The sequence below is a fragment of the Erythrolamprus reginae genome, chromosome 1 (genome assembly GCF_031021105.1).
Source record: "Erythrolamprus reginae isolate rEryReg1 chromosome 1, rEryReg1.hap1, whole genome shotgun sequence".
NCBI lineage: Eukaryota > Metazoa > Chordata > Lepidosauria > Squamata > Dipsadidae > Erythrolamprus > Erythrolamprus reginae.
Window position 1 is genome coordinate 27,612,765 of NC_091950.1, and position 25,197 is coordinate 27,637,961.

Sequence of the window (25,197 nt, forward strand, 5' to 3'; positions counted from 1 at the left end):
TGTTCCTTCCTTCCTTCCTTCCTTGTTCTTCCTTCCTTCCTTCTTTCCCTTCCTTGTTCCTTCCTTCCTTGTTCCTTCCTTCCTTCCTTCCTTGTTCCTTCCTTCCTTGTTCTTCCTTCCTTCCTTCCTTCCTCCTTCCTTGTTCTTCCTTCCTTCCTTTCTTCCTTCTTTCCCTTCCTTGTTCCTTCCTTCCTTCCTTCCTTCCTTCCTTCCTTCCTTCCTTCCTTCCTTCCTTCCTTCCTTCCTTGTTTATTGGACTCGGGGCAGCTCACAACGTATAAACATATTGCAGCCCCCTTCTAAACAATTGCCTAAAAGATCACCTGGTGTGTAGCCTTTCCGATCAATTTTGGCCGACACGGAAACCTGGCCACGGTTACAGTACCACGCTCTCGCCAGTTTTTCTTTGGCACCAGCCTGAGGAGTCTGAGGGGAAATATAAAAAGGAGACAGACACGTTAGCAGCAGGAGAAGAAAAATCCGGAGTTGCTTTTCCCAAATCAAAAAATGTTTCAATGAGGAAGAGAATAAACTTGAAGAAAGGTTCACAGGCAATAGCAGATTATTTCTAGCAAAGCACCTTGAGAATGATGGGGTTTTCTCATTGTTCCTATCACCTGTCTCCTACCACTTAAGACTGTAGGACAACTTGTTGCTTGTATCTTTACAATTTATATTGATTGTTTCCTGGTTGCTTATTTGTACCCTATGGCAATCATTGTGTTCTGCCTCTTGATTCTTGACAAATATATTTTTTATTTTATGTATACTGAGATCATATGCACCAAAAACAAATTCCTTGTGGGTCCAATCACATTTGGCCAATAAAGAATTATATTTTTTTAATGTTTTTTTCGGGTACTGGATAAATCCCTATTTCTAGACCCTCAGAAGTTTAAAAATAAATGAACCACTGTGTGACAAATTAGAGTCTGCTAATCCTACAGCATGAATTAGACAAGGTTATGATTGGGTTACCTAGGAACTATCGCCTATGGTATTAGGAGATACAAACCATGGTGATGAAATAAGCAGCTCAGACATACTTGACAAATGTGTTAAGGCTGCAAATTCTGGACAGCTCTAAGTTCGGGAAGGCAGGGTTATGATAGTCAAGATGATATTCAATAAAAGCATGGCAATAAGTTTTGCCATGACAGAAATCTTGAAAAGACTTCAGTTTGTTCATATTGTCACCATTCACCCTCAACATTTCACCAGGATATTGCAGAGAATCACAAGAGGCAAATATAATGGGAATGGTTTTGATAAACGAGACACCTCAATTAAATAGCCTGTATTTAATGCTACTGAATTAAATACTACACATTCTGGTGTTAAATTTATATTTAACACCACAACACCCGGGTTTGAATCCCAGAAAGGTATGTCTAGCTGGCGAGAGCTTTCTCGGTGAATATTAATTTAATTTATTTCTTTGTCGGTAAATATTTAGCATAAGAATTGTTTGTTGTGAAAGCAACTGCCTGTAAAGAAAGCTCCTGGATTGGGGCTGGAAGGCAAAAGCAGAAATAGTATGTCCCGTCCCATATTTGGGGAGACCAGTTTGCCCTGATTAAAAAAGAAACATTTATACTTTCTAGTATTTAAGTAATAAGTTATAGACAATTATAACCTACTATTTGGGGCACGAGAATAGAACAGCTGGTGATATTGGACAAGGCCATTAAGCAGCTGTAGTTTTTAAGCAGAGTTTAAGATTGCTCCTGATTGATCTAGATTAGGCCTGTTTAAGTATCGCCAAAGAATTCTATGGCTGTACCAAGACAGGAAACCTTTAACAACAGCCTGGGAAAAGGCAGCTGCAAACCACTGCTGTATGCATGCCGAAACTATATGGGACTACCTGCGACCAAACTACCTCCTAACTAAGATGACCTTTCATCCATTGTAAAATGCTAGTGTGATCCAGGTTAGCTTCCTGGGAATAATCTGGAATGAATGCCTGTCCTTCGACATCCTATCTCAGCTTACCAGTAAGGCTGGTGTGTTGATATCAATGGGTTCAATGACGGTGAACTCCTTCTTGGCTCGTTTGATGGAAGACCAAGGCCGGTGTAATTTGGCCTTCACCCAGTAGCGGACACTGCCATGTTTGCCTTCAAAGGAGGTGGCCAAGGTCCTGTTTTGGGGGGGGAAAGAAATATTGCGACTTAGAACAAGGCCGGTGTCACCCGCTCCAGCTAGAAAAAGCCTAAAATAGTCACTATTATGAACCCATAATGTATCTGCAAGAGACAAGGACTTACCCTGGGAGCTGGAAAGTAAAAGGGAATTCATGCCTTCCTGCCTGAAGGACAGTGACATCTCCATTGTCTGTTAGGGAACAGAAGAAAGAACAAAAGCCCTTTTCAATATATATATATATATACACACACAGTATATATTTGGTATAAAGTTCTGCCAAGCCAACAGAAATTAAGTGAAATTAAACACAAGAGTATAAAGCCCTTCATGGCACCGGACCAGATTATCTCAGGGACCGCCTTCTGCTGCACGAATCCCAGCGACCAATTAGGTCCCACAGAGTGGGTCTTCTCCGGGTCCCCTCAACTAAATAATGCCGCTTGGCGGGACCCAGGGGAAGAGCCTTCTCTGTGGCGGCCCCGGCCCTCTGGAACCAACTCTCCCCAGAGATTAGAATTGCCCCCACCCTCCTTGCCTTTCGTAAGCTACTTAAAACCCACCTCTGCCGCCAGGCATGGGGGAATTGAGATTCCCTTTCCCCCTAGGCCTTTACAATTTTATGCATGGTATGTCTGTCGGTATGTTTGGTTTTTTATTATAATGGGTTTTAATTGTTTTTAGTATTGGATTACTGTTATACGCTGTCTTATTATTGCTGTTAGCCGTCCCGAGTCTCCGGAGAGGGGCGGCATACAAATCCAATAAATAATAATAATAATAATCCAAGAGATAGCAACCTGGAGAAAGGCAACCAAGAATCGTCCAGGTACATTAACCACAACGGGTTTTTTTTAAAGGCAAACAAAGCCTCAAGTCATCAAAGAGATTACAGAACAGGGTTATTTACAATTTTTTTCCACAATAAACGTATCAGTCCGCTTTCAACATCAAAACACCCAAGGGAAATATTTTGATATACCTGTCAATGGAGCAGGTCGAAGCTACAACCGGAATTCTTACCGGCTTACAAGAAGAGGCATTTGCGAAACTCGTGTTTCACTTGCTTCATAAAACTACAGACTTCAAGAGCAAGTCACTCGCTCCTCAAAGAAAGCAGTGCCTAAAATCCCAGTCACTGTGGCCCTTCTCTTCCCCGCTGTCCCCACTTCCCCAAATGTTATTTCCAAGAAGACAACTTGGCTGATCCAAATTTGCCAGTTGCCTCCTCTCCCATCTGGCATGGAGCTCGGACAACCAGTCCCGATGGAAGAATTCTGGAGAGGGCAGCTGCACACAGATCGGACAAGCCACAGCATAAATTAGGTGCAAAACAGGATGTTGAATTATGACTGACTGGATAAAACTATATAATTATGTTTGCTATTGATATATTTTAAGCCAAGGTATATGAATTTATATGTATGTAGGTCTTGGCATATTCGGGTCTTTTCCTGTGTAAGGGTGATAGAATCTTGGCGACGTTTTGATGAGGTCCCACTCGTCATCTTCAGGTTCAGATTCAGATTCTATCAACCTTATACGGGAAAAGACCTGAATATGCCAAGACCTACATATCTATGCCTGTGAAAATCTACAAAAACACACACACATACACACAAACAGAGCTAATTTTCTGACAAAATAACTCTGGTATTTCCAAATATGGGGATTCCTTTTCCTTTTCACTTATCTGCAAAAATATGTAACTATATATATATATAGTATGCATGTGTGTATGTTTGTATACTTGTTTTTCTGTCAAAACCTTTCACTTATTTTCCCTTATCAGCAAAAACATGTCTCACACACACACACACACACATATATATACTTATATAGAAACATAGAAGATTGACTGCAGAAAACACCTCATGGTCCATCTAGTCTGCCCTTATGCTATTTCCTGTATTTTATCTTAGGATGGATCTATGTTTATCCCAGGCATGTTTAAATTCAGTTAATGTGGATTTACCAACCACGTCTGCTGGAAGTTTGTTCCAAGCATCTACTACTCTTTCAGCAAAATAATATTTTCTCACTTGGCTTCTGATCTTTCCAACTAACCTCAGATTGTGCCCCCTCTTTCTTGTGTTCCCTTTCCTATTAAAGACATACACATTTTCTGACAAATTTTCCTTCCTTCCTTTTCATTATCAGCAAAAATGTTACATGTATACATATGTGTATGTGTGTGTGTGTGTGAGAGAGAGAGACATATTTCTGCTGACAATGAAAAGGAAGGGAGACTAGGAGACTAGTATAGATCTATTTTCAAGCCCCTCCGAGTCTTCGGAGAGTGGTGGCATACAAGTCTAATAAATTATTATTATTATCATTATTATTTTGCTGTCATGGGGTAGCCGTCTCCTTCCTGGGATTTGAACAAATGCGGATAAAATAAAACCCAGCTCTCTCTCGGGCAAATTAGCCTTCCCCATCAGACCGAGCCCGGCTGCTCCAAAACAAACCGCGGCACCCGGTCCGCTTCCTTCTTTCTCGCAAGCAAGTAGCCCGAAGCTGGGCAGGCGTGTCGCGCAGCTCCGCCGCTTTCCCGAGAGAAAGAGATGAAGAAGCCCGGGGAGGAGGCTGCGATCGGGGTCCGCTCCGTCCCTACCTGGCGGGGCGAGGAGGGTCTCGCGGTGGTTGAGGAAGTCCACCTGGTCGCCGTAGCTCTGCGTGTAGGCTGTGCTGGAGCCGGCGCTGCGGGACTCGGTCCAGTGGACCTTGGCGCAGCCCTCGGCGTGGATGTGGAGGGAGCCCAAGCGCGCCTCGCCGGACAGCTCCAGCACGACGCGGCCGGTCACGCTCTCACCCGAGCTGAAGACCGGCGGGGACGCCAACTCCGGGCAGTCCAGCGCGATGGAGAAGCGCTTCAGCCGATCGAACAGCATGGTCGGAGGGAAAAAATAAAAATTAAGAACTCGCTCGGAAGGAAAACAGACCGTGCGATCAAGCGAGGCACAAGTAGCACTTTTGGCTCTTCCTCAGCGCACGGCCCCTTTAAATGGTTTCAGTCGCCACCCCCCCGGCGCCCCTCCGCGGGTGATAGCCGCGCCCCCAGCAGCCGAGCGGCCAATCCGGGGAAGATTTGGCTGTCGGAAGGCGGGGCGAGGAGAAGCCCTTGGAAAAACAAGTCAACAAGCTGCTCCTTTTGAAAAAGTTTGGCATGACGGGGCCGCTCGGCTGCCCGTTTGACTCGCCCCCCTCTCCTCGCCCCCCCTCCTCGCTTTCCTCTCAAGTTTGCAAACGGGTGTGTGTATTTGGGGGGGGGGGGGGCTGAAATTTCCAGAGAGAGATAAACTTTCCTCCACTGGGCAAGAGTTAGCTTGGTAAACCGGCCAGGTTTAAAAATAAAAAAATAAAAATGCCTTGCGATTTTAGGAAACCTGAGGAGAATTGAAAGAGCTCCATGCCAGAAAAAACAACACTGTGGTTTAGAATAGAAAATAGAATAGAATAGAACCAAGGAGAATTGAAATGGCTCCATGCCAGAAAAACAACACTGTAGGTTAGAATAGAATAGATATTCTATTCTATTCTAACCTACAAACCAGAACAGAATAGAACAGAACAGAACAACAGAATTCTTTATTGATTTTTATTCTCATAAATTCTTTATTAGGATCTCCTACCCAAACGGGATTGGACTAGAAAACCTCCAAGGTCCCTTCCTGTTGTTGTTGTTATAATAATAATAATAATAATTATAAGTGTGATTGGACACATAAGGAATTTGTCTTTGGTGCATATCTATTTATTATTTATTTATTTATTATGTGAGTTTAGAAACCGCCCTTCTCCAGTAGACTCAGGCCGGCGTACAAAGATAAAACGAAGATACACTATAAAACCCCAAACTATTAAAAGGCATTCGTCCATCACTCATCTCATGCTCTCAGTGTACATAAAAGAAAAGATAAGTTTGTTTGTCAAGTATCATGGGTTGTTTTATTGTTATGACTTTCCGCCTTCTCCCCTCTCTCACAATGCATCTGTCTCAGGATATGGAAGGAAGGAAGGTGGCGTTCAATTAAATGCCACTGTGCTCCTGGATCTGGGATTTTTTCCCCTCTCTCTGGCACCCTCCCCGTTGATTTTCCCCTTAAATGCCGGTGCCTTGTTTTTCTCGGCATCTTTCTATCATTACAGTGGACATTCTCTAGACCAGATCTGACTGGAATTTCTATTTCAGTCAACCGAAAGTGCAACTGTAGTGCCCTATCTTGCCCTGAGGCTGAACCAATACACATACCTTTATGGATACTTCCTTTTCTTGCCAGGAGAAATTAACTTTGGAAAGTCCTTTCTCTATCTGCTTTTCCATTTCAGAACTGACTTAAATCTAGTTTCCCCGGCAAATGTCATTTCTTTCATTCTCTGGGTAATAACCTTAGTTGGCTGGGGAAGAATTGGACTCTGGTCCCTGTAGAAAAAGGCTGGATACACCTTTTTTCCATCACTGATTTTTTTGGAGCCTGCCTTCCTTCTAAGCTCCCAGGTGCAGCCAGGGGTTTTCCAGCACTAGTTTGAGAAATCCAAGGACTTGAAAAAATAGAAATGGCTGCCTGATCCAAGGAAATAATTTTTTTTTTTTTTTGCAAGGTACGGTATCAAACCTAGCTCTGAATCTGGGACAAAAGGGTGTCTTTTCATTCACACAGCCATAGATTTCAGGTAAAGTCTGCAGAGAGGGGCGGCATACAAATCCAATAAATAATAATAATAATAATAAATAATAAAAATAAAAATCATCATTACCTTTTGGAAATTTGGCACTATTGTTCCTATACACTTTTCCCCAGTAAAAAAAGTAAATAATAATAATAATAATAATAATTATTATTATTATTATTATTATTATTATAATTAATAATAATTTATTAGATTTGTATGCCGAATGGTACAATCTCTCTCTCTCTCACTTCAAAATTTTGGCAGGCTCACCTGGGCTATGAAGATACCTGCAACTTAAAAGCAGTGTATAGAATTGTAATAGAGAGGGATGGCAAGAATACTAGAGATTTCCTCCTGCTTAGCTTCTATGTCTAAGAAGAACTGAAAAATTGCCAGTGGAGGATTAGAAGGAAAAGGGGAGGGTAACATTCTGAGGACATCTTTTATCCCCTTGAGGGGGACATATAAGAAGGCTAAGAGTTATTGGGCTCAAACATGTGCTTTAACTCAGAGAATTCTTATAAAAAATGAACAATGAAAACCAGAGGTTATATACAATATACAATGAGATTTTTGTATTCACAGAGACAGAAAGATTCCCACAGTGGAAAAATAGGTGAAGTTAAAGGAACTGGCTGAGATTGCAAATTTGACTACAGTACTTTGATTAAAGGAACTGGTTGAGATTGCAAATTTGACTACTTTGATTAAAGAAAAAACCTTCTGTGACTTTATTTCTAGGTGGAAACCAAGAGTTTTTGATAGAGACCAAAAGAAACAGAGCATTGATTTTGCGAATTTTACAATTAAAAATGTTCATGATTATAGAAATACTGGGTATTGTTGAATTTTCGATCAAAAAGTTAATATATTTTATATTTACGTCAAAGAAAGTTGGACGTTACTCTCACTTTATTTCTTTTCAATTTTCTTTGTTCCTTCCTTCCCCTATTTTTTTTCCCTTCTTAATAATTTTGGTCCATATTTTTATAGAACTTTAGCAATAAAAAAGGGAAGGCGACAATCTTCTCATCTTGGACATCTGGTATTCAGAAGTAAACAACCTAAGGACACGGAGGTTCCTGAATACCAGGAAAAATTACAAGCGTTCTGGCAAAGCAGTCACTTGATGAGCATAAAAACACCCATATTTTGCTCACAAGGCATGGTCATGCCAGAGAAAAAAGAAACGTCTTGCAACTTTTGGCATGCACTGCCATCATATGGGGACCAGGGGGAATAACAAGTGTGCTTTTCATGAGGTAATTATTTTTTTTGGTTGGGTTATATTTAATGGCCCAGAAATAAATAATCATAAGTAAGCAAAACAATTCTGGGAATGGATTAATGAGGAGAGGGGCGGCATACAAATCTAATAAATTGAATTGAATTATGCTCTTATGCGCATTCATAAACTGCACTTTTTTTCAATAAAGGGGCAACACTGGTAGATAGAAACATAGAAGACTGACGGAAGAAAAAGACCTCATGATCCATCTAGTCTGCCCTTATACTATTTTCTGTATTTTATCTTAGGATGGATATATGTTTATCCCAGGCATGTTTAAATTCAGTTACTGTGGATTTACCAACCACGTCTGCTGGAAGTTTGTTCCAAGGATCTACTACTCTTTCAGTAAAATAATATTTTCTCATGTTGCTTTTGATCTTTCCCCCAACTAACTTCAGATTGTGTCCCCTTGTTTTTGTGTTCACTTTCCTATTTAAAACACTTCCCTCCTGAACCTTATTTAACCCTTTAACATATTTAAATGTTTCGATCATGTCTCCCCTTTCCCTTCTGTCCTCCAGACTATACAGATTGAGTTCATTAAGTCTTTCCTGATACGTTTTATGCTTAAGACCTTCCACCATTCTTGTAGCCTTGTAGATCATCCAGCAAATTATTTCATATGTAATGAACAGAATCTCCCAATGCAGGAATCCAACTGAGGGCCCTCCTATAAAATAGATTCCTAAATGGATCCAAGTTGAGCACAAATTCCAAAGAACAAGGCCCCCTGTAAATATGTACTTCCTTGTGGTCCCTTAAAGATAACAGCCAATCAAAGACTGTTTAATGAGAATTTTCTGCCAGATTAAAAGTACAGAGTTGCTTTTATTTCCCCCTTGATGCCTGAAAAAAAAACAAAGGTTGGTTACCACTCTGTTAATATTTAATATTTGAAGGGAGTCTCCTCTAATTTATTTTATAAACATAAAAATGTAGTACATCCTCTAAATGTTTTGGATTAAAACTAAATTTCCAATCAAGCTTACATTACGATGGAAATTCAGTCCTGTTGCACATCACTTAATGGAAATGAGCCAATTCTTTGGGAATAAGGGGCTGGTTGGAAATCAGCAATTGGCGCTTAATGAATCATGTATGATTCCAGTTGAATTTTTTTTAAGTCGTATGCTTTTTGTTAAACCACAAAAGGGGTTTGTTATTACAAAAATATAATAAATGCCAAAAAAAAAAGGAATATGCTAGCCTTTTTATTAAGGCCAAGTATTCTTAGAGAAAGAATGAAAAATAAAAAGGGGGGATCTTTTAGGCCCTTCAAAACTCCTATAGAGATGATAATGATGGCATCCATTAAGGTAGAAATCTTCAAACTTGGCAACTTTAGGACTTGTGGAGTTTAACTCCCAAAATTCTCCAGCCAGCATAGTTACAAGTCTACAAGTCTTAAAGTTGCCAAGTTGGGGGACCCCTGCATTGAGGGATATCTTGATGGTGCAGTAATTTTTGTTCTGGAATCACTAATAGACTAGCATCTCGTAATTAGAAATCAGAATTTATTGGATACCTCTAGTGATGGAGTTGCGGGTGCTTCATCATTAGAGGTTTTCAAATAGAGTGGATAACAATTTGATAGAGATGGTATAAAGTCTTCTGCCTTGAGCAGATGGTTAGGCTAGAACAGTGATGGCGAACCTTTTTCCCCCTCGGGTGCTGAAAGAACGTGGGCATGCGCTATCGCAAATGTGCAAGTGCCCACACTCATTATTCAATCCCTGGGTAGGGCAAAAATACCTCCCCCCCCCCGGAGGCCCTCTGGACGCTGGGAACGGCCTGTTTCCCAACTTCTGGTGGGCCCAGTAGGCTTGTGTTTCACCCTCCCAGGCTCCAAAGGCTTCCCTGGAGCCAGAGGAGGGTAAAAACAGCCTCCCCATCCACATGGAGGCTCTCTGGAAGCCAAAAATACTCTCCCAGGGCCTCTGTGAGAGACAAAAATCAGCTGGCCGGCACACACGTGCATGTTGGAGCTGAGCTAGGGCAACGGCTCACGTGTCAGCAGATTTGGCTCCGTGTGGCACCTGTGGCACCCGTGCCACAGCTTCGCCATCACTGGGATAGAAGATCTCGGAGGTTCCTTCCCGCCCTATGATTCTATGTTCTACCCTAACTCTCTGTCCATCCGAAATTTTACAATGATTTGATAAATTAAAACAAATTAATTGCCAGGCAAATCTCCAATCTTTACCATCGTGTTTCTTTTTAGAAATATCTTTGGATTCCATGCAATATCAGCTTGTGCAAAACAGAGTATACTGTATTAGGATTCGTTAGCTTCATGGAAAATGGAGGCTTTATGGCTGTTTTTGCGTGTATTGTGGCAGCCATTTTGTAAATGAGGTAATCTCCCACAACAGCCATTTTAGGAATGTGTTTTAATATTATAAATAGGCCCCCAAAGATTGCCTGGTCTTGAGTGGATTAGATGGACCACTTAGCAGAATCAGTAAGACACAAGAAGTTATAGTGACTGAGCCATTGATTTGTATGCAAATATTAGGCCTAGTTCTACCAGACCTCCAGCTAATGGATTTTAGGCAGCGAAACTAGATTAGGCATGTTTCTACATGAGCTGCATTGCCAATATATAAAGTAGGAAGATTAATCAGCTGTTTTGAGAGAAAAGAAGGTTACCTATCATGAGCTCCTGGATGCTGTTGCCTTGCTGATTCATAAACTGAGGCAAGATATGAATTGCTTAAGGAGGGGTGTTGTTTACCAAGCTAGTTAATTGCTCCTAGTCAAATCTTAGAAAAAGCTTTTGATGTTTACACATCCTTGTGCAAATAACTCCAGGCTTGATATCCTGGGTGCCAGGAAGATTTCTGAAAATTGTAACTAAAGAAAATAAGAAATGCACCAGGAGATTCTGCAAACACAATGGAGGAGTGCTGAATTAGAAGCCGTTCTCACTCTCTGGTTTCATGCTCTTCCTAAAGATTTCTAAATTTTTTTTAATTTTTGAATGCAGCAATTTCAGGAGTGTTTGTTCAGCCACTCTACTACTGTTAAGTTCCTTCTCTAATTGTCCCCAATTTTGCATCTGCTATGGAGGGCAAAAACTACAGACAGAATCTTGTCTATGATGGAACATGTCTTTGGAACAGATCTTTACACTGGGAGGTTCTTATGTTGTTGTTGTTAATTATGTTGTAAGTCATATCCGACCTATAGTGACCCCATGGACAACATCCCTCCAGGCCTTCCTATCCTCTATCATCCTCTATCATCCCCTGGAGTCCATTTAAGCTGACTCCATCCTGCCATTCTGCCATTAGAGTGGTTATCATCTGCATATCTGAGGTTGTTGATATTTCTCCAGGCAATCTTCCAACTTGTTCTTATGTTAACAGTGTTTAAATGTTAAAGTGAAAAAAATTGTTTTTGTTTTCTTCCACCTTTTTTTATAGAATGTGATTTAAATTTGATTGATTTGAATGTACTGTACATTCTTTTGCAATCGCCTTATTGCTGTTTTAAGACTCAATCACATTGTATTTTGTGATACACATTTATGAATAATAAACATAAATATATACCCTGTAGTTTACAATGATTGGGGAGTTATTTCATTGATTGTTCATTGTTTTGCAAACCAGGCTGTGTACCGATAATAAACAGATAAGGTCTGGCCTTTTCTTCACCAAAACAGAACTTGCATTCATCTTGCATTTATGCTTTGTGTACAAAACCTGGAGCAATCAATCCTTGTGTAAATTCCCTTGCTTATTAAGAGTGCTTATGGTCCCTTTGTTCTTAAGCACCCTTCTTAACCCTAAGAAGAAAACAAGCTATGCTGAGTCCAAATCAAGTCCATCTAGACCAGCAAGATGTCTTCAGGAAGTCTACAAACAGAAAATGAAAGGCAGTTGCCATTTCTGTTGTTATTCAGTTGAATGTATCAACTTCCTTCTGAACATGGAAGTTCCATTTATTTACCAAAGCAAAGAACCCAACAGAGAAATCCAGCAAAGGACAAATTTTAAGTGTTTCAACCTACTAGAGGCTTATTAGAAACTTTGGAGAAAGTTACCTCCGTGACCATGATGATTCTGATACAGAGGTGTGTAGTTGCCATTTTCAGCTGCTTATACTGTCACTGTCTAGAACAGTGTCTCCCAACCTAGGCCAACTTAAAATGTATGGATGCCAACTCCCAGAATTCCTCAACCAGCCATGCACTGGCCTAGAGCCTGGAACTGTATAAAAAGGAAATATTTTTTTTGCCTTAAGAGAACCCAGAACTCTGGAACTATCTATGTCATATTTTTCATCATTGCACATTTTTTTAAACTTTCTCATAGAAATGAGGAGAGAAATACAGAAACCTTTCTCATCCAAATTTAAACAGAAACAACACTGGAAAAGTTAAAGATCTGGCACATTTTCAAACAAAATAAAGCCTTTTTCACCTTCTCTTTCCCTTGCATTTATCTTTTTTCCCCTTCCACTTCTCTTGGCTTTTATCGGTGAAAAATCTTTGCAAAGTCTTTTTATGTTTTTACCAGTTGCTTTGGTCAATAGGTGGGACCCAAAGATTCAAATATTTTAAATGAAATGTGAAGAATAGAAATTCCTTTGGTATTCAGCCACCATTAAAGCATAAAATATAGCTATTTAGTCTAGCTATTTTGACAACTTTGGGAGCAAAGAACAATGAATGTTTCAGTATTCATCAGCAAAAATGACAAACCAGTTGCGCCAAGGCACTTTCCAGCATGCACATGGGTGTTTCAAAGCCCTGTTGCGCTTCCAGCACATTAGCGAACCCAGCTGCCTACAAATTCTCTGCTTGTCTGTAGTCCTCATTAACTACAAAGAATTGCTGCCACTCCTGTGTAGCAGCCTGTTGGCATCAATGTAAGAATTAATTAATTCTCCCAATGGAATTCTTGCTTTTGCGCTGCTTTGGCCAGAAGAAACCCTTCCTTCCTTTCTCCCTTCTGCCCACCCTCCCTCCTTTCCTTCCTATTTCTACATTCTACTCTTCCAGCTCAAACCTGAAGTAGTTAAGGAAAAACAACGTCAATGCAACAAAATCAAAACAACCCACGCAAACAAATCCCACTGTAAAACTGACAAGATTATGCCTGCACTAGTTTTCACAATAACCTCTCAGACATTTAAATGTCAACTCTTCTCAAGTCCCTGCAGTATCTTGGAAACCTAGTTTCTGTGTTTTGCTGACATTTGACAAATGGTTTCCTGAAATGTACCGGTTATGAAGCAACATTTCCCTTGCAAAGTGCTTAACATGCATAACCATAAACAAAAGGAAGTGGAAAACCTGGACATCAATGGGACACTCTTCACCCGGATTTTTTTTTGGTCCAAAATCCTGAGAAAAAGAAACCTGCCCAGTTTTGGGAATATTGTAATAAAGTCTTTGATGCACATTTTATCTTTAAAAAAAAGGCAGGGTTGTTTCTTTGGGGTAGATCAGGGATTAGACAGATTATTTTTATGCCTTGCCTTTCTATCTCTTGAAACGACTAACTTCAATGACTGTGTCAATATATCTTTATACCTTAAGATATTAGACCAGTCTAGTCTGTTGGGGTGAATAAAGCTTCTATTGTCGAAATCCAAAATGGAACTTTTGAATAACATTTCTCTTTTACCTTTTCCCAAATTGCCAATAACGAATTCCTTATACAGGGTGCGTTCCAAAAGTAATGCAATTTTTTAAAAACTAATTTATGGAACAGATTTGCACAAACACTTAAAATTCTTCAAAGTACTGTCCTTGGGCCTCTACACATTTTTTCCAGCGACTCTTCCATGACCGGTACGTGCCCTGGAAGGATCTTCGGGGACCTCTTGCAAGGTCTTTGTCACGGCTGATTGGATCTCTTCTATGGACGAAAAATGTGCCAAGCCACAGTGCACTACAAGTCCGCGAGTTCCTGGCCAGGCACCAGGTGCCAACGCTGCCCCACCCCCCTATAGTCCTGATGTCGCCTTAGAAGACTTATTTTTGTTCCCAGCCCTGAAAGGAACCCATTTTTCGTCCATAGAAGAGATCCAATCAGCCGTGACGAAGGCTTTGCGAGAGGTCCCCGAAGACGCCTTCCAAGGCGCCTACCGGTCATGTCAGAGTCGCTAGAAAAAATGTGTACAGGCCCAAGGACAGTACTTTGAAGAATTTTAAGTGTTTGTGCAAATCTGTTCAATAAATTACTTTTTTAAAAAAAATTGCATTACTTCTGGAACTCACCCTGTAGTATGTCTCTGAAAGTAAGATATGTATTTCTTTTCTTCTCCTCCCACATAAGGTCAGGGATTGGATAGATTAGGCAAACGGTTAAATTGCTGTCAATCATTAAGTTCTGTTTTAGTTAGCAGAATGGTCACCTGCTTAGATAAGGGGTGCTTTGGTGCACATTCCACGCCTCGGACCCCGACCCCCTCCCCAAATAGTGGGAGTGGACCAAAGAGACAAGATCATGAAGCTGCTACTTCGCCCAGGGCGAGCCAGAAAGTCAACACCAGGAGGAAAACAGGGGCGTGGGTGGGGGGAAAAAGACCCCCCCTCACCTCTGATCAGGTGCTGCCGTCTTCGCAGGTAGGTCTCGTAGGCGGTGTAGTCGCTGTAGACCGTGTTCATGCCAAAACTCTTGCTTTCCAACCAGTGCGTAGCAGCCAAGCCTCGCGCGCAGACGGCCAAAGCTCTGACTTTGAGTCCTTTGGCTACATCCAACACTACTCGGCCGGAAAGCAGCTCTCCACCCCGGTAGGCCACTCCGGGACCGAGTCCCGCGTCCAGCTCCAGCACGAAAGTCCGGATCCTGCTGAAATGCTGCATTTCGAGCTGCGGGGACCTCCGATTCCAAGCCGGAGAGCGCGGCAGGTCGGAGGCGGCTGCTTGGGAAGCAGGAGCGCGGTGTGGATAGCAGGGTGTCTCTTTTGTGTGCGTGTGCGCGCAACTGCTCTTCAGGCACGTAGCCCCGAGCTGTGCTCCACACAGCCACAACTGATGTGTGTGTGTGAGAAAGATCAGGCCTCGCGCTATGCAGGTGTGGTGCAGGATCCGCGGGTGTGGAGATGATGCTCCCGTCCCGATCTCAGTCGAAGGGCCCAGGGTTTGGAGAGGGAAGAGCCGAGCTTTGCCTCCAACCGCTATCTGCCATGGCACGAGGGGCGACTGGCTGGCCGAAGCTCTTTCCTGTTGACTTTATTAGGTGCATCGCGCTTGGCCTCAACTGCAACAACTGACAGCAACAGGCGAGGAGCGTCACCAGCAAGAGACGCCTCCCTCTCCTGCTTCTCAACACACACACACCCGCCACTCTTTCTTTTAAGGGAGCGTCTTGCAAGTGCAGCGTGCAAAAAAAAAAAAAAAGACGCCGTTCTGCCCATTGCGCGCAGATAACAATACGCGCGGGCTGGAGGTGGAGAACTTCGAGCCGGTGGTTTCCCCGCTGTGCATTTGTTTGGATACTTTGCATATTTGCGTTTTACCCCTTTTGCGATTAGGGATGGCCCGCTTTTGAATTTATTTAGAATAGAATAGAATAATTTATTGGCCAAGTGTGATTGGACAAACAAAGAATTTGTTTTGTGTATATAAAAGAAAAAGATACATTTGTCAAGAATCATGTGGTACAACACTTATTGTTGTTGTTGTTGTTGTTATTATTATTATTTAAATTATTTAAATTATATTTGTATGCCGCCCCTCTCTGAGGACTCGGAGTGGCTCACAACAAGAAAACAGTACAAATCCAATATTTAAAACAGTTTAAAATCCTTAACATAAAAACAATCATACATCTCATACAGACCATACATAAAGTGGAAACGGCCCAGGTGAATCAGGCTGGTGCACTTATGCACGCCCCTTACTGACCTCTTAGGAATCGGGAGAAGTCAACAGTAGATAGTCTAAGGGAAAAGTTTTGGGGGTTAGGAGATGATACTACAGAATCTGGTGGTGAGTTTGGTTTGTTGGACGAGTGGAATGATTTGGAGTGGGCAAATTGCTCCCATTCTGGATGTTTTGTTCATTACCAATGAATAACTATTTCTAGGGTTTTTATGATGATGTTAAAAGCTGGTATCGTATATGAATGCAACACCAAACACAAGCTGAATAAACCAGACCTTGCAGACAACCCCCACTCTGTAAAAGACCTTGGAATACTCATATCAAATGACCTAAGTGCCAAAGCCCACTGCAACAACATGACCAAAAATTGGCTTCAAGAATTGTTAACCTAATCCTACGTAGCTTCTGCTACGGTAATCTCACACCACTAAACAGAGCATACAAAACTTTCACCAGACCAATCCTTGAATATAGCTCATCTGTCTGGAAGCCGCACGGCATTTCTGACATAAACACTCTAGAAAATGTCCACAGATACTTTACTAGAAGTGCCCTCCACTCCTCCACTTGCAACAGAATACTCTACGCAACTAGACTCACAATTCAAGGTTTAGAAAGCTTAGAACTACATCGTCTTAAATATGATCTAAGCATAGCCCATAAAATCATCTGCTACAACGTCCTTCCTGTCAACGACTACTTCAGCTTCAACCACAACAACACAGGAGCACACAACAGATACAAACTTAAAGTAAACTGCTCTAAACTCAACTGCAGGAAATACGACTTTAGTAACCAAGTAGTTGATGCATGGAACTCACTACCAGACTCTGTAGTATCATCTCCTAACCCCCAAAATTTTACCTTTAGATTATCCACTGTTGACCTCTCCCGATTCCTAAGAGGTCAGTAAGGGGCATGCATAAGTGCAGCTGAGTGGCTTCCATCCCTTGTCCTAATGTTTCTCTTTTTCTAGTATCATGTTTATACTCTCTGAGTCCTCGGAGAGGAGCGGCATACAAATCTAATAAATAATAAAATAATAATAATACATTTTATATCTTTGCATACCACCAATAGATACTTGACAAAACAAACAAATAAATAATAAAATATTTGGAGTGGGCAAAGTGCTCCCATTCTGGATATTTTGTTCATTACCAATTAATAACTATTTCTAGGGTTTTTATGATGCTATTCAAAGCTGATATTGTATATAAAATGCTGCTAATTATACTTGTGGGTGGGTGGGTGTTTGCATGCATCTGCACACTTGACAGTCACATTTACCTAACTTATTTAATATTTTTAAGTTGTTTGGGGTGCTTAATTATTCCCCCCCCCCACTTTTTTTCAAGTTTTTAAAATGATTTTTTGTCTTTAAACATCATATCATTTTTACACAGATCTATACTCAAATCTCATACATTGTTATTTACATCTCTATTTACAATATTTTGTATGTTTTCATTATTTCATTTCTTGGTCTTTTTTCCACATTGTCTCAGTCTTTCTCTCCCTCTCTCTCTGTGTCTTTGGTCCATTTGTACCATTTAGTCCAAACTTTATAATGATTCGAATCATTTATGTCCCTTTAATTCTATTGTCAATTTGTCCATTTCTGCACATCTATATACTGTATGTCATCTTTCCAATATTGAGCATAAGCGATTCTTGCTGCTATGATGATATGTTAAAGGGTTAAATAAGGTCCAGGAGGGAAGTGTTTTTAATAGGAAAGTGAACACAAGAACAAGGGGACACAATCTGAAGTTAGTTGGGGGAAAGATCAAAAGCAACATGAGAAAATATTATTTTACTGAAAGAGTAGTAGATCCTTGGAACAAACTTCCAGCAGACGTGGTTGATAAATCCACAATAACTGAATTTAAACATGCCTGGGTGTAAACATATATCCATCCTAAGATAAAATACAGAAAATATTATAAGGGCAGACTAGATGGATCATGAAGTCTTTTTCTGCCGTCAGTCTTCTATGTTTCTATGCTTCTATGTAGTGATAGGTATTGTATATCCATTGGCTGCTCTTTCCTTATTATCCTAATAGGAAGAATTCTGGCGTGTATTCTATTTGTCTTTCTGTAATCTGTTGTAACCAGTCATGAATCTTTTTCCACTAATTTAATTTTCCATTGTTTATTCATTGATCATTGGGTTTGATTTGGAAAAGTTGAGCAGAAAACTGTTAATTGGACACGGAGGGATATGCCCAGTTGTACACATGGTGTGTTCCTGTGCATTTATTTGTATTTGCATATGTGTGTGTTTGTGTGCATTTTTCTATTTGGAAGATTGCAGTTTTATCTATTGAGAAGATTCATATATATCACCAACCAACTCCACAAAGTATATATGCATGTTTGTATATATTTATTTAAAACATAGAGATCCAACCTTTTGGTTTAGCTGGGCCACACTGAGTGGACAGAATTTGGCATGGACCACATATAAAGTATAAAATATAGTTAGTGTATATAAATCACACAATATATTTAAAAGTTTACAATTTTGTGAGGCTGGTTGTTGTTGAGGGTCATGTGCAACCTATGGGTTGGAGATGCCTGATTTAAATAATTGATATGGCTGCCAAAATAAAAAAAGTAAGATTGTAATTACCAGCTATTGTAAGTATTACGGTATAAAGAAACCTATTTTAATTTGAATCGCATACCCATGTTACCCACGGTTTGTGATTTGATTGTTGCACTTTTATCTATAGGTTTTGAATTAGTACAATTGCTCTTACACTTATTTTAGAGATGATTGAATGGTTTAGAAACAACTTAATTTAGAAATTGTATGCTTATGGCAGCATTGTCTAATTACAGTGCAGATCTGTTTTGTGTATCAAAAGTGTTGCTTGGGCTCACATTCAATTCTTGAACCCAAGGGTCAGCCTCAATGCTCCATGTATATGATGAGGATTTTATTGGGTATCCTCATTTTTCTGAGTGGAAAAAGAGCCCTCAGGAATTCTCCCTATGATTCCATTCAAAGCCTAAGAGTTAGGATTAGAACTGAAGTAGAGAGGGAGAAGAAGAATGGAATGGAATGGAATAGAATAGAATAGAATAGAATAGAATAGAATAGAATGTTTTATTGGCCAAGTATGATTGGACACACCAGGAATTTGTCTTTGGTGCATATGCTCTCAGTGTACATAAAAGAAAAGATACTTTTGTCAAGAATCATGAAGTACAACACTTAATGATTATCATAAGGTACAAATAGGCAACCAGGAAACAATATTAATATAAACTGTAAGGATATTAATATTAATATAAATTGTAAGGATACAAGCAACAAGTGACAGTCATACAGTCATAAGTGAAAAGGGATAAGTTATAAGAAAAAAGGATATTGACTGTTGAAAAGCTGACATTTGTTGTGTGTCCCTAAACAAATTGTGGCACTTGTAAATGTAAGATTAGGTACTTGGGATGTAATGGAATCTAGATTTAATCCAGCAGTTGTCTAATTTAGCAGTTCATCCAAGTGCAAATCCTACTTGAGTTTAGCCATTCAGTGCATCTAGTGAAAGCAGCTACAGCTAATTAATCCTCTGAATAAACTTGGTTAGTGAGAAAAGGTTGCCAGAATCCTTCTGGAGAATTTATCCAAGTAGACAACACAAAATTAGATAGATTACTAGATAAATTATGGGATTGGATCTCATTTGGTAGCAAAGTAGCCAAGTGTCTGCAACCCACATTGCATATCTGACATCAAGACAATTGAGAGAGTCCAGAAATATTTCACAAGAAGAGTCCTTCATTCCTCTTCTCACAACAAAATACCTTACTCCACCAGACTTGAAATTCTTGGTTTAGACAACTTGCAACTCCATCGTCTCCGTTCCGACTTAATTATAGTTCATAAAATCATATATCAAAATGTCCTCCCTGTTAACAACTACTTCACCTTCAATCGCAACAACACACGAGCACGAAATCGATTTAAACTAAATGTCAACCGCTCCAAACTTGACTGCAAAGATACGACTTCAGCAACAGAGTAATCAACGCCTGGAATGCACTACCTGATTCTGTGGTTTCTACTCCTAACCCCAAAACCTTTAACCGATGTCTTAGAAGAACTTGAACGATTAAAGATAAATAAGGCAATGGGTCCAGATGGCATCCACCCCAGAGTTCTTAAAGAACTCAGATCTGTCATTGCTACCCCCCTGACTGATTTGTTTAACCAATCCTTGTTAACAGGAGAAGTTCCTGAGGATTGGAGAATGGCCAGTGTTGTGCCTATTCACAAGAAGGGCAGTAGAGAAGAAGCTGGTAACTACAGGCCAGTTAGCTTGACATCAGTTGTAGTTAAAATGATGGAGACTCTACTCAAAAAGAGGATAAATCAGCACCTAAAAAACAATAACTTATTAGACCCAAATCAGCATGGCTTTACTGAAGGCAAATCATGTCAGACTAATCTCATTGATTTCTTTGACTATGTCACAAAGGTGTTGGATGAAGGTGGTGCCGTGGATATTGCCTACCTGGACTTCAGCAAAGCCTTTGATACGGTTCCACATAAAGAGCTGATAGATAAATTAGTGAAGATTGGACTTAATCCCTGGATAGTTCAATGGATTTGCAGCTGGCTGAAGCGTAGACATCAGAGAGTTCTTGTTAATGGCGAGTATTCTGAGCAGAGTCAGGTTACAAGCGGTGTGCCACAAGGATCTGTTCTGGGTCCTATTCTTTTTAATATATTTGTGAGTGACATAGGGGAAGGTTTGGTAGGGAAGGTTTGCCTATTTGCCGATGACTCTAAAGTGTGCAATAGGGTTGATATTCCTGGAGGCGTCTGTAATATGGTAAATGATTTAGCTTTACTAGATAAATGGTCTAAGCAATGGAAACTGCAGTTTAATGTTTCCAAATGTAAAATAATGCACTTGGGGAAAAGGAATCCTCAATCTGAGTATTGTATTGGCAGTTCAGTGTTGGCAAATACTTCAAAAGAAAAGGATTTAGGGGTAGTGATTTCTGACAGTCTCAAAATGGGTGAACAGTGCAGTCAGGCGGTAGGGAAAGCAAGTAGGATGCTTGGCTGCATAGCTAGAGGTATAACAAGCAGGAAGAGGGAGATTATGATCCCACTATATAGAATGCTGGTGAGACCACATTTGGAATAATGTGTTCAGTTCTGGAGACCTCACCTACAAAAAGATATTGACAAAATTGAACGGGTCCAAAGACGGGCTACAAGAATGGTGGAAGGTCTTAAGCATAAAACGTATCAGGAAAGACTTAATGAACTCAATCTGTATAGTCTGGAGGACAGAAGGAAAAGGGGGGACATGATCGAAACATTTAAATATATTAAAGGGTTAAATAAGGTCCAGGAGGGAAGTGTTTTTAATAGGAAAGTGAACACAAGAACAAGGGGACACAATCTGAAGTTAGTTGGGGGAAAGATCAAAAGCAACATGAGAAAATATTATTTTACTGAAAGAGTAGTAGATCCTTGGAACAAACTTCCAGCAGATGTGGTAGATAAATCCACAGTAACTGAATTTAAACATGCCTGGGATAAACATATATCCATCCTAAGATAAAATACAGAAAATAGTATAAGGGCAGACTAGATGGACCATGAGGTCTTTTTCTGCCGTCAGACTTCTATGTTTCTATGTTTCTATGTTTAACCTTATAGACTATCTACAATTGACCTCTCCTCCTTTCTAAGAGGTCTGTAAGGGGTGTGCATAAGCACACCATTGTGCCTACCGTCCCTGTCCTATTGTCTTCTTTTTTTACTTTTTATCATTACTTATCTAATGTTAAATATGTACAAATTATCACCCTATAATTGTTTGACAAATAAATAAAATAAAATAAAAATAATAATTTGTTGAGAGGGTTGTTGAGCAGAGGTTGGACTAGAAGATCTCTAGGATATCTTCCAACTCTGTTATTCTATATTCCTACTAATTTCAGACAAATGCATCATACCAGGACTATGGATGAGAAAAAGAGTTTAGTTTCTCAACTATGACATAAAATAATACAAAGCTTGCAACCCTTGAAATTGCATTATTTTGCTGATTTTTTTTAAAAAAGCATAAAGCAAATGAGAAAGTATGCAACAATATTAATTACTTTGTTCAGCAGGTCATATGGTGTTAATATTAAGGGAAATAGTGAGGAAAAGGATTATATTATTATTCTGCTGATATAAGACAAAATGCTACTCTGGCTGCCAATTTTGCACCTAAGAGGTCATTGGTACAGCCCTTTTCTATGGTAATTGGGACAATGAGCACAATCTCTAGGGCAAATTTTCTATGGAGATTCTCAGTCATCCAGGTCATGTTTGTCCCAAAGATGTTTTTGCAAAAACCAACTGAACTTCCTTGGTTTTTTTCTTGAAGATGTTTCACTTCCCATCCCAGAGGTTTTTGCAGTTCAAGAGTTCAACAAGGCTTCGTGGATAAGACCTGAAACATCTTTGAGAAAAATCAAGAAAGTGCAGTTGACTTTTTGAAAAGACCTTTGGGAGATCCAGGGAAAGATCTTTGCTGTTGATGAAGAGTTGCCAACCGGCTATCTACAGGACCACCTTTCTCTAAGGACATCAACCTGTCCTTTGAAAATGAAAGATAGACAGGACTCTGATTATTATAAAATTTGGGGAAAATTTTATGACTGGATGGAAAATTAAAAGCTAAATACTTAGTTATTCTGGGGAAAGATGAGATATGAAAATGGAATCAAATATTGTTAGCCAGATGGCAAGATAAGAATTGGTAGTAGCACTATATAATGATATAACACAAATTAATTTTATTAATAAGAATTTATTAGAATTTTCTAATATAGTTTATGTGATATATGAAAAGAAGTATTTTTGTTCTATGTATATAGAACCTCTGGTAATTACTGGATGAGTTGATATTGAATTAATTAATCTAATGTAGAAATGAAAGTTTGAATTAAGATGGGCATAATATAAAGTTTGATATTGTTTACACTGATGTAATGTAATTTTTCAATGTAAGGCAGGAAAAAGATTGTTGTCTTTTGAGGTTTTCCTTATTTTGATAATACAGTGTTCCCTCGGTTTTCGCGGGTTCGAACTTCATGAAAAGTCCATACCATGGTTTTTCAAAAATATTAATTAAAAAAATACTTTGCGGGTTTTTTCCCTATACCACAGTTTTTCCCACCCAATGACGTCATATGTCATCGCCAAACTTTCGTCTGCTTTTAATAATTTTTTTAAAAAATAAACTTTAATAAATAAACATGGTGAGTAATAATCTAAATGGTTGCTAAGGGAATGGAAAATTGCAATTTAGGGGTTTTAAAGTGTTAAGGGAAGGTTTGTGATACTGTTCATAGCCAAAAATAGTGTATTTACTTCCGCATCTCTACTTCGCGGAAATTTGACTTTCGCGGGCGGTCTTGGAACGCATCCCCCCGCGAAAAGCGAGGGAACACTGTATTACATAAGTTCTACAGGATGTTTTTTATATTGGAATAAAATAAGCCTCCACTGAATGATTAATAGAAAAAGAAAAAGGAAATGTTTATTTATGTTTTACTTTAAGCATGGTTTTAGTGTTTGTACTTTTGTATTGTTTTTTATTCTATGTTGAAGAAAAATAAAATTTCTATTTGGAAAAAAACCTTGTCTTATCAAGTCAGATAGGGTAGGCATGTTCCTGGCTTCTTCCTCCAAATATTGTCTCCTGATAGAAGCTAAGTTTTCTGCCGTCAGTCTTCTATGTTTCTATGTTTCTAAGAAGTGGGCCTTTTCTGTGGCAGTCCTTGCCTTACAGATCATCACTCTTTCCTATGAAGTTCAGTTGGCCTCCACCTTTTTAGCTTTCCATAAAGCTTTGAAGACCAGTCTTTCCCCCCAAGCATTGGGAGAAAACTAGATCACCACGCTTTAGAGTGGATTTGTGCCAGGCTCTTGTTGGTTTTAATGTTGTTCTCAGTTGAGTTTTAGAGCTTTAATATGACATATTACCTATCTTGTTTCATTGGGAGCCACTCACAGCTGTTCCAAGATGGGAAGCTACATAAATGTTTTAAATAAAGTAAAAAATAAAATGAAATGAAATGAAATCTCAGAAATTCTGAAGAGACTAAAGCTTTTTTTTAAAGTTCTTGCTATGTTTGCAAGTTGTTAGAATAAAGGTGATCGCTGATTGGAGCAGGGCAACCAATAAGAAGCCTGCTAGCGCAACCAATGGGAAGCTTGGGCGCGACCAATAAGGAGCCTCCGGGCTCAACCAATAGGAAGCTCCAGCGCGAAGTCTTGAAACATTGTCACCAATCCCTGCGCTAGTAACAATGTATATAAGGTGCTGTTTTGGCCGCTTGTTTCTTTAAGTCGCTACCTGCCTGCGAGCTGGTCACTTTAGATGTTCCTGATTATTAAATAAAGAGCTGTTATCCTCTTCATCGGCCTCCAGCCTCTGATTTAACAGTTCTCATTAGTAATTAAGCCAACGATGTTGTCTTCAAACCACAGATGTTTCTGCTGTGGTCTAGCTATGTATGTGTTAGAGGCAGTGCTTCTCAATCTTGGCCACTGTAAGGTGGGTGGACTTCAGTTCTCAGAATTTTTCAGGCAGCATGGCTGTCTGGGGAATTCTGGCAGCTGAAATACACCCATCTTCAAGCTGCCAAAGTTGAGAAACACTGTGACCATTATCAGAAAGGACAGAGCTAGAAATGACTTAAAATTGGTTGAGAAATTCCTTGTGTGTCCAATCACACTTGGCCAATAAATAATTCTGTTCTGTTCTGCTCTTCTCTACCTTCACGTTTTACAAGATTCTGTTCATGTAGAAGAATATTCTGTTCTGTTCTGTTTTGTTCTGTTCTGTTCTATTCTATTCTACTTGATTCTACTCTATACTCTATCTTCAAGATTTACAAGATTCTGATCATGTAGAAGAATATTCTGTTCTGTTTTGTTCTGTTCTATTCTACTCTACTTGATTCTACTCTATACTCTATCTTCAAGATTTACAAGATTCTGTTCACGTAGAAGAATATTCTGTTCTGTTTTGTTCTGTTCTATTCTACTCTACTTGATTCTACTCTATACTCTATCTTCAAGATTTACAAGATTCTGATCACGTAGAAGAATATTCTGTTCTGTTTTGTTCTGTTCTATTCTACTCTACTTGATTCTACTCTATACTCTATCTTCAAGATTTACAAGATTCTGATCACGTAGAAGAATA

At 39.7% G+C, this 25,197-nt stretch overlaps 1 protein-coding gene across 2 annotated transcripts in view; it reads right to left on the reverse strand.

The window, feature by feature from the left end:
- Positions 1 to 15,400, reverse strand: part of ARRDC2 (arrestin domain containing 2) — a 33,382-nt gene extending 17,982 nt beyond the window's left edge. The window contains exons 1-4 of one of the 2 annotated variants that reach the window (XM_070748117.1): positions 14,666 to 15,400; positions 2,271 to 2,337; positions 1,996 to 2,143; positions 324 to 426 (exon numbers count right to left, since the gene is read on the reverse strand). In XM_070748117.1, the coding sequence (XP_070604218.1) occupies positions 324 to 426; positions 1,996 to 2,143; positions 2,271 to 2,337; positions 14,666 to 14,933 (586 nt within the window). In that variant the 5' untranslated portion in view covers positions 14,934 to 15,400. Of the gene's footprint in view, positions 1 to 323; positions 427 to 1,995; positions 2,144 to 2,270; positions 2,338 to 4,762; positions 5,119 to 14,665 lie in introns of those variants that run through there. The other variant, XM_070748108.1, reaches the window with a different exon arrangement.
- Positions 15,401 to 25,197: the final 9,797 nt, after the last annotated feature.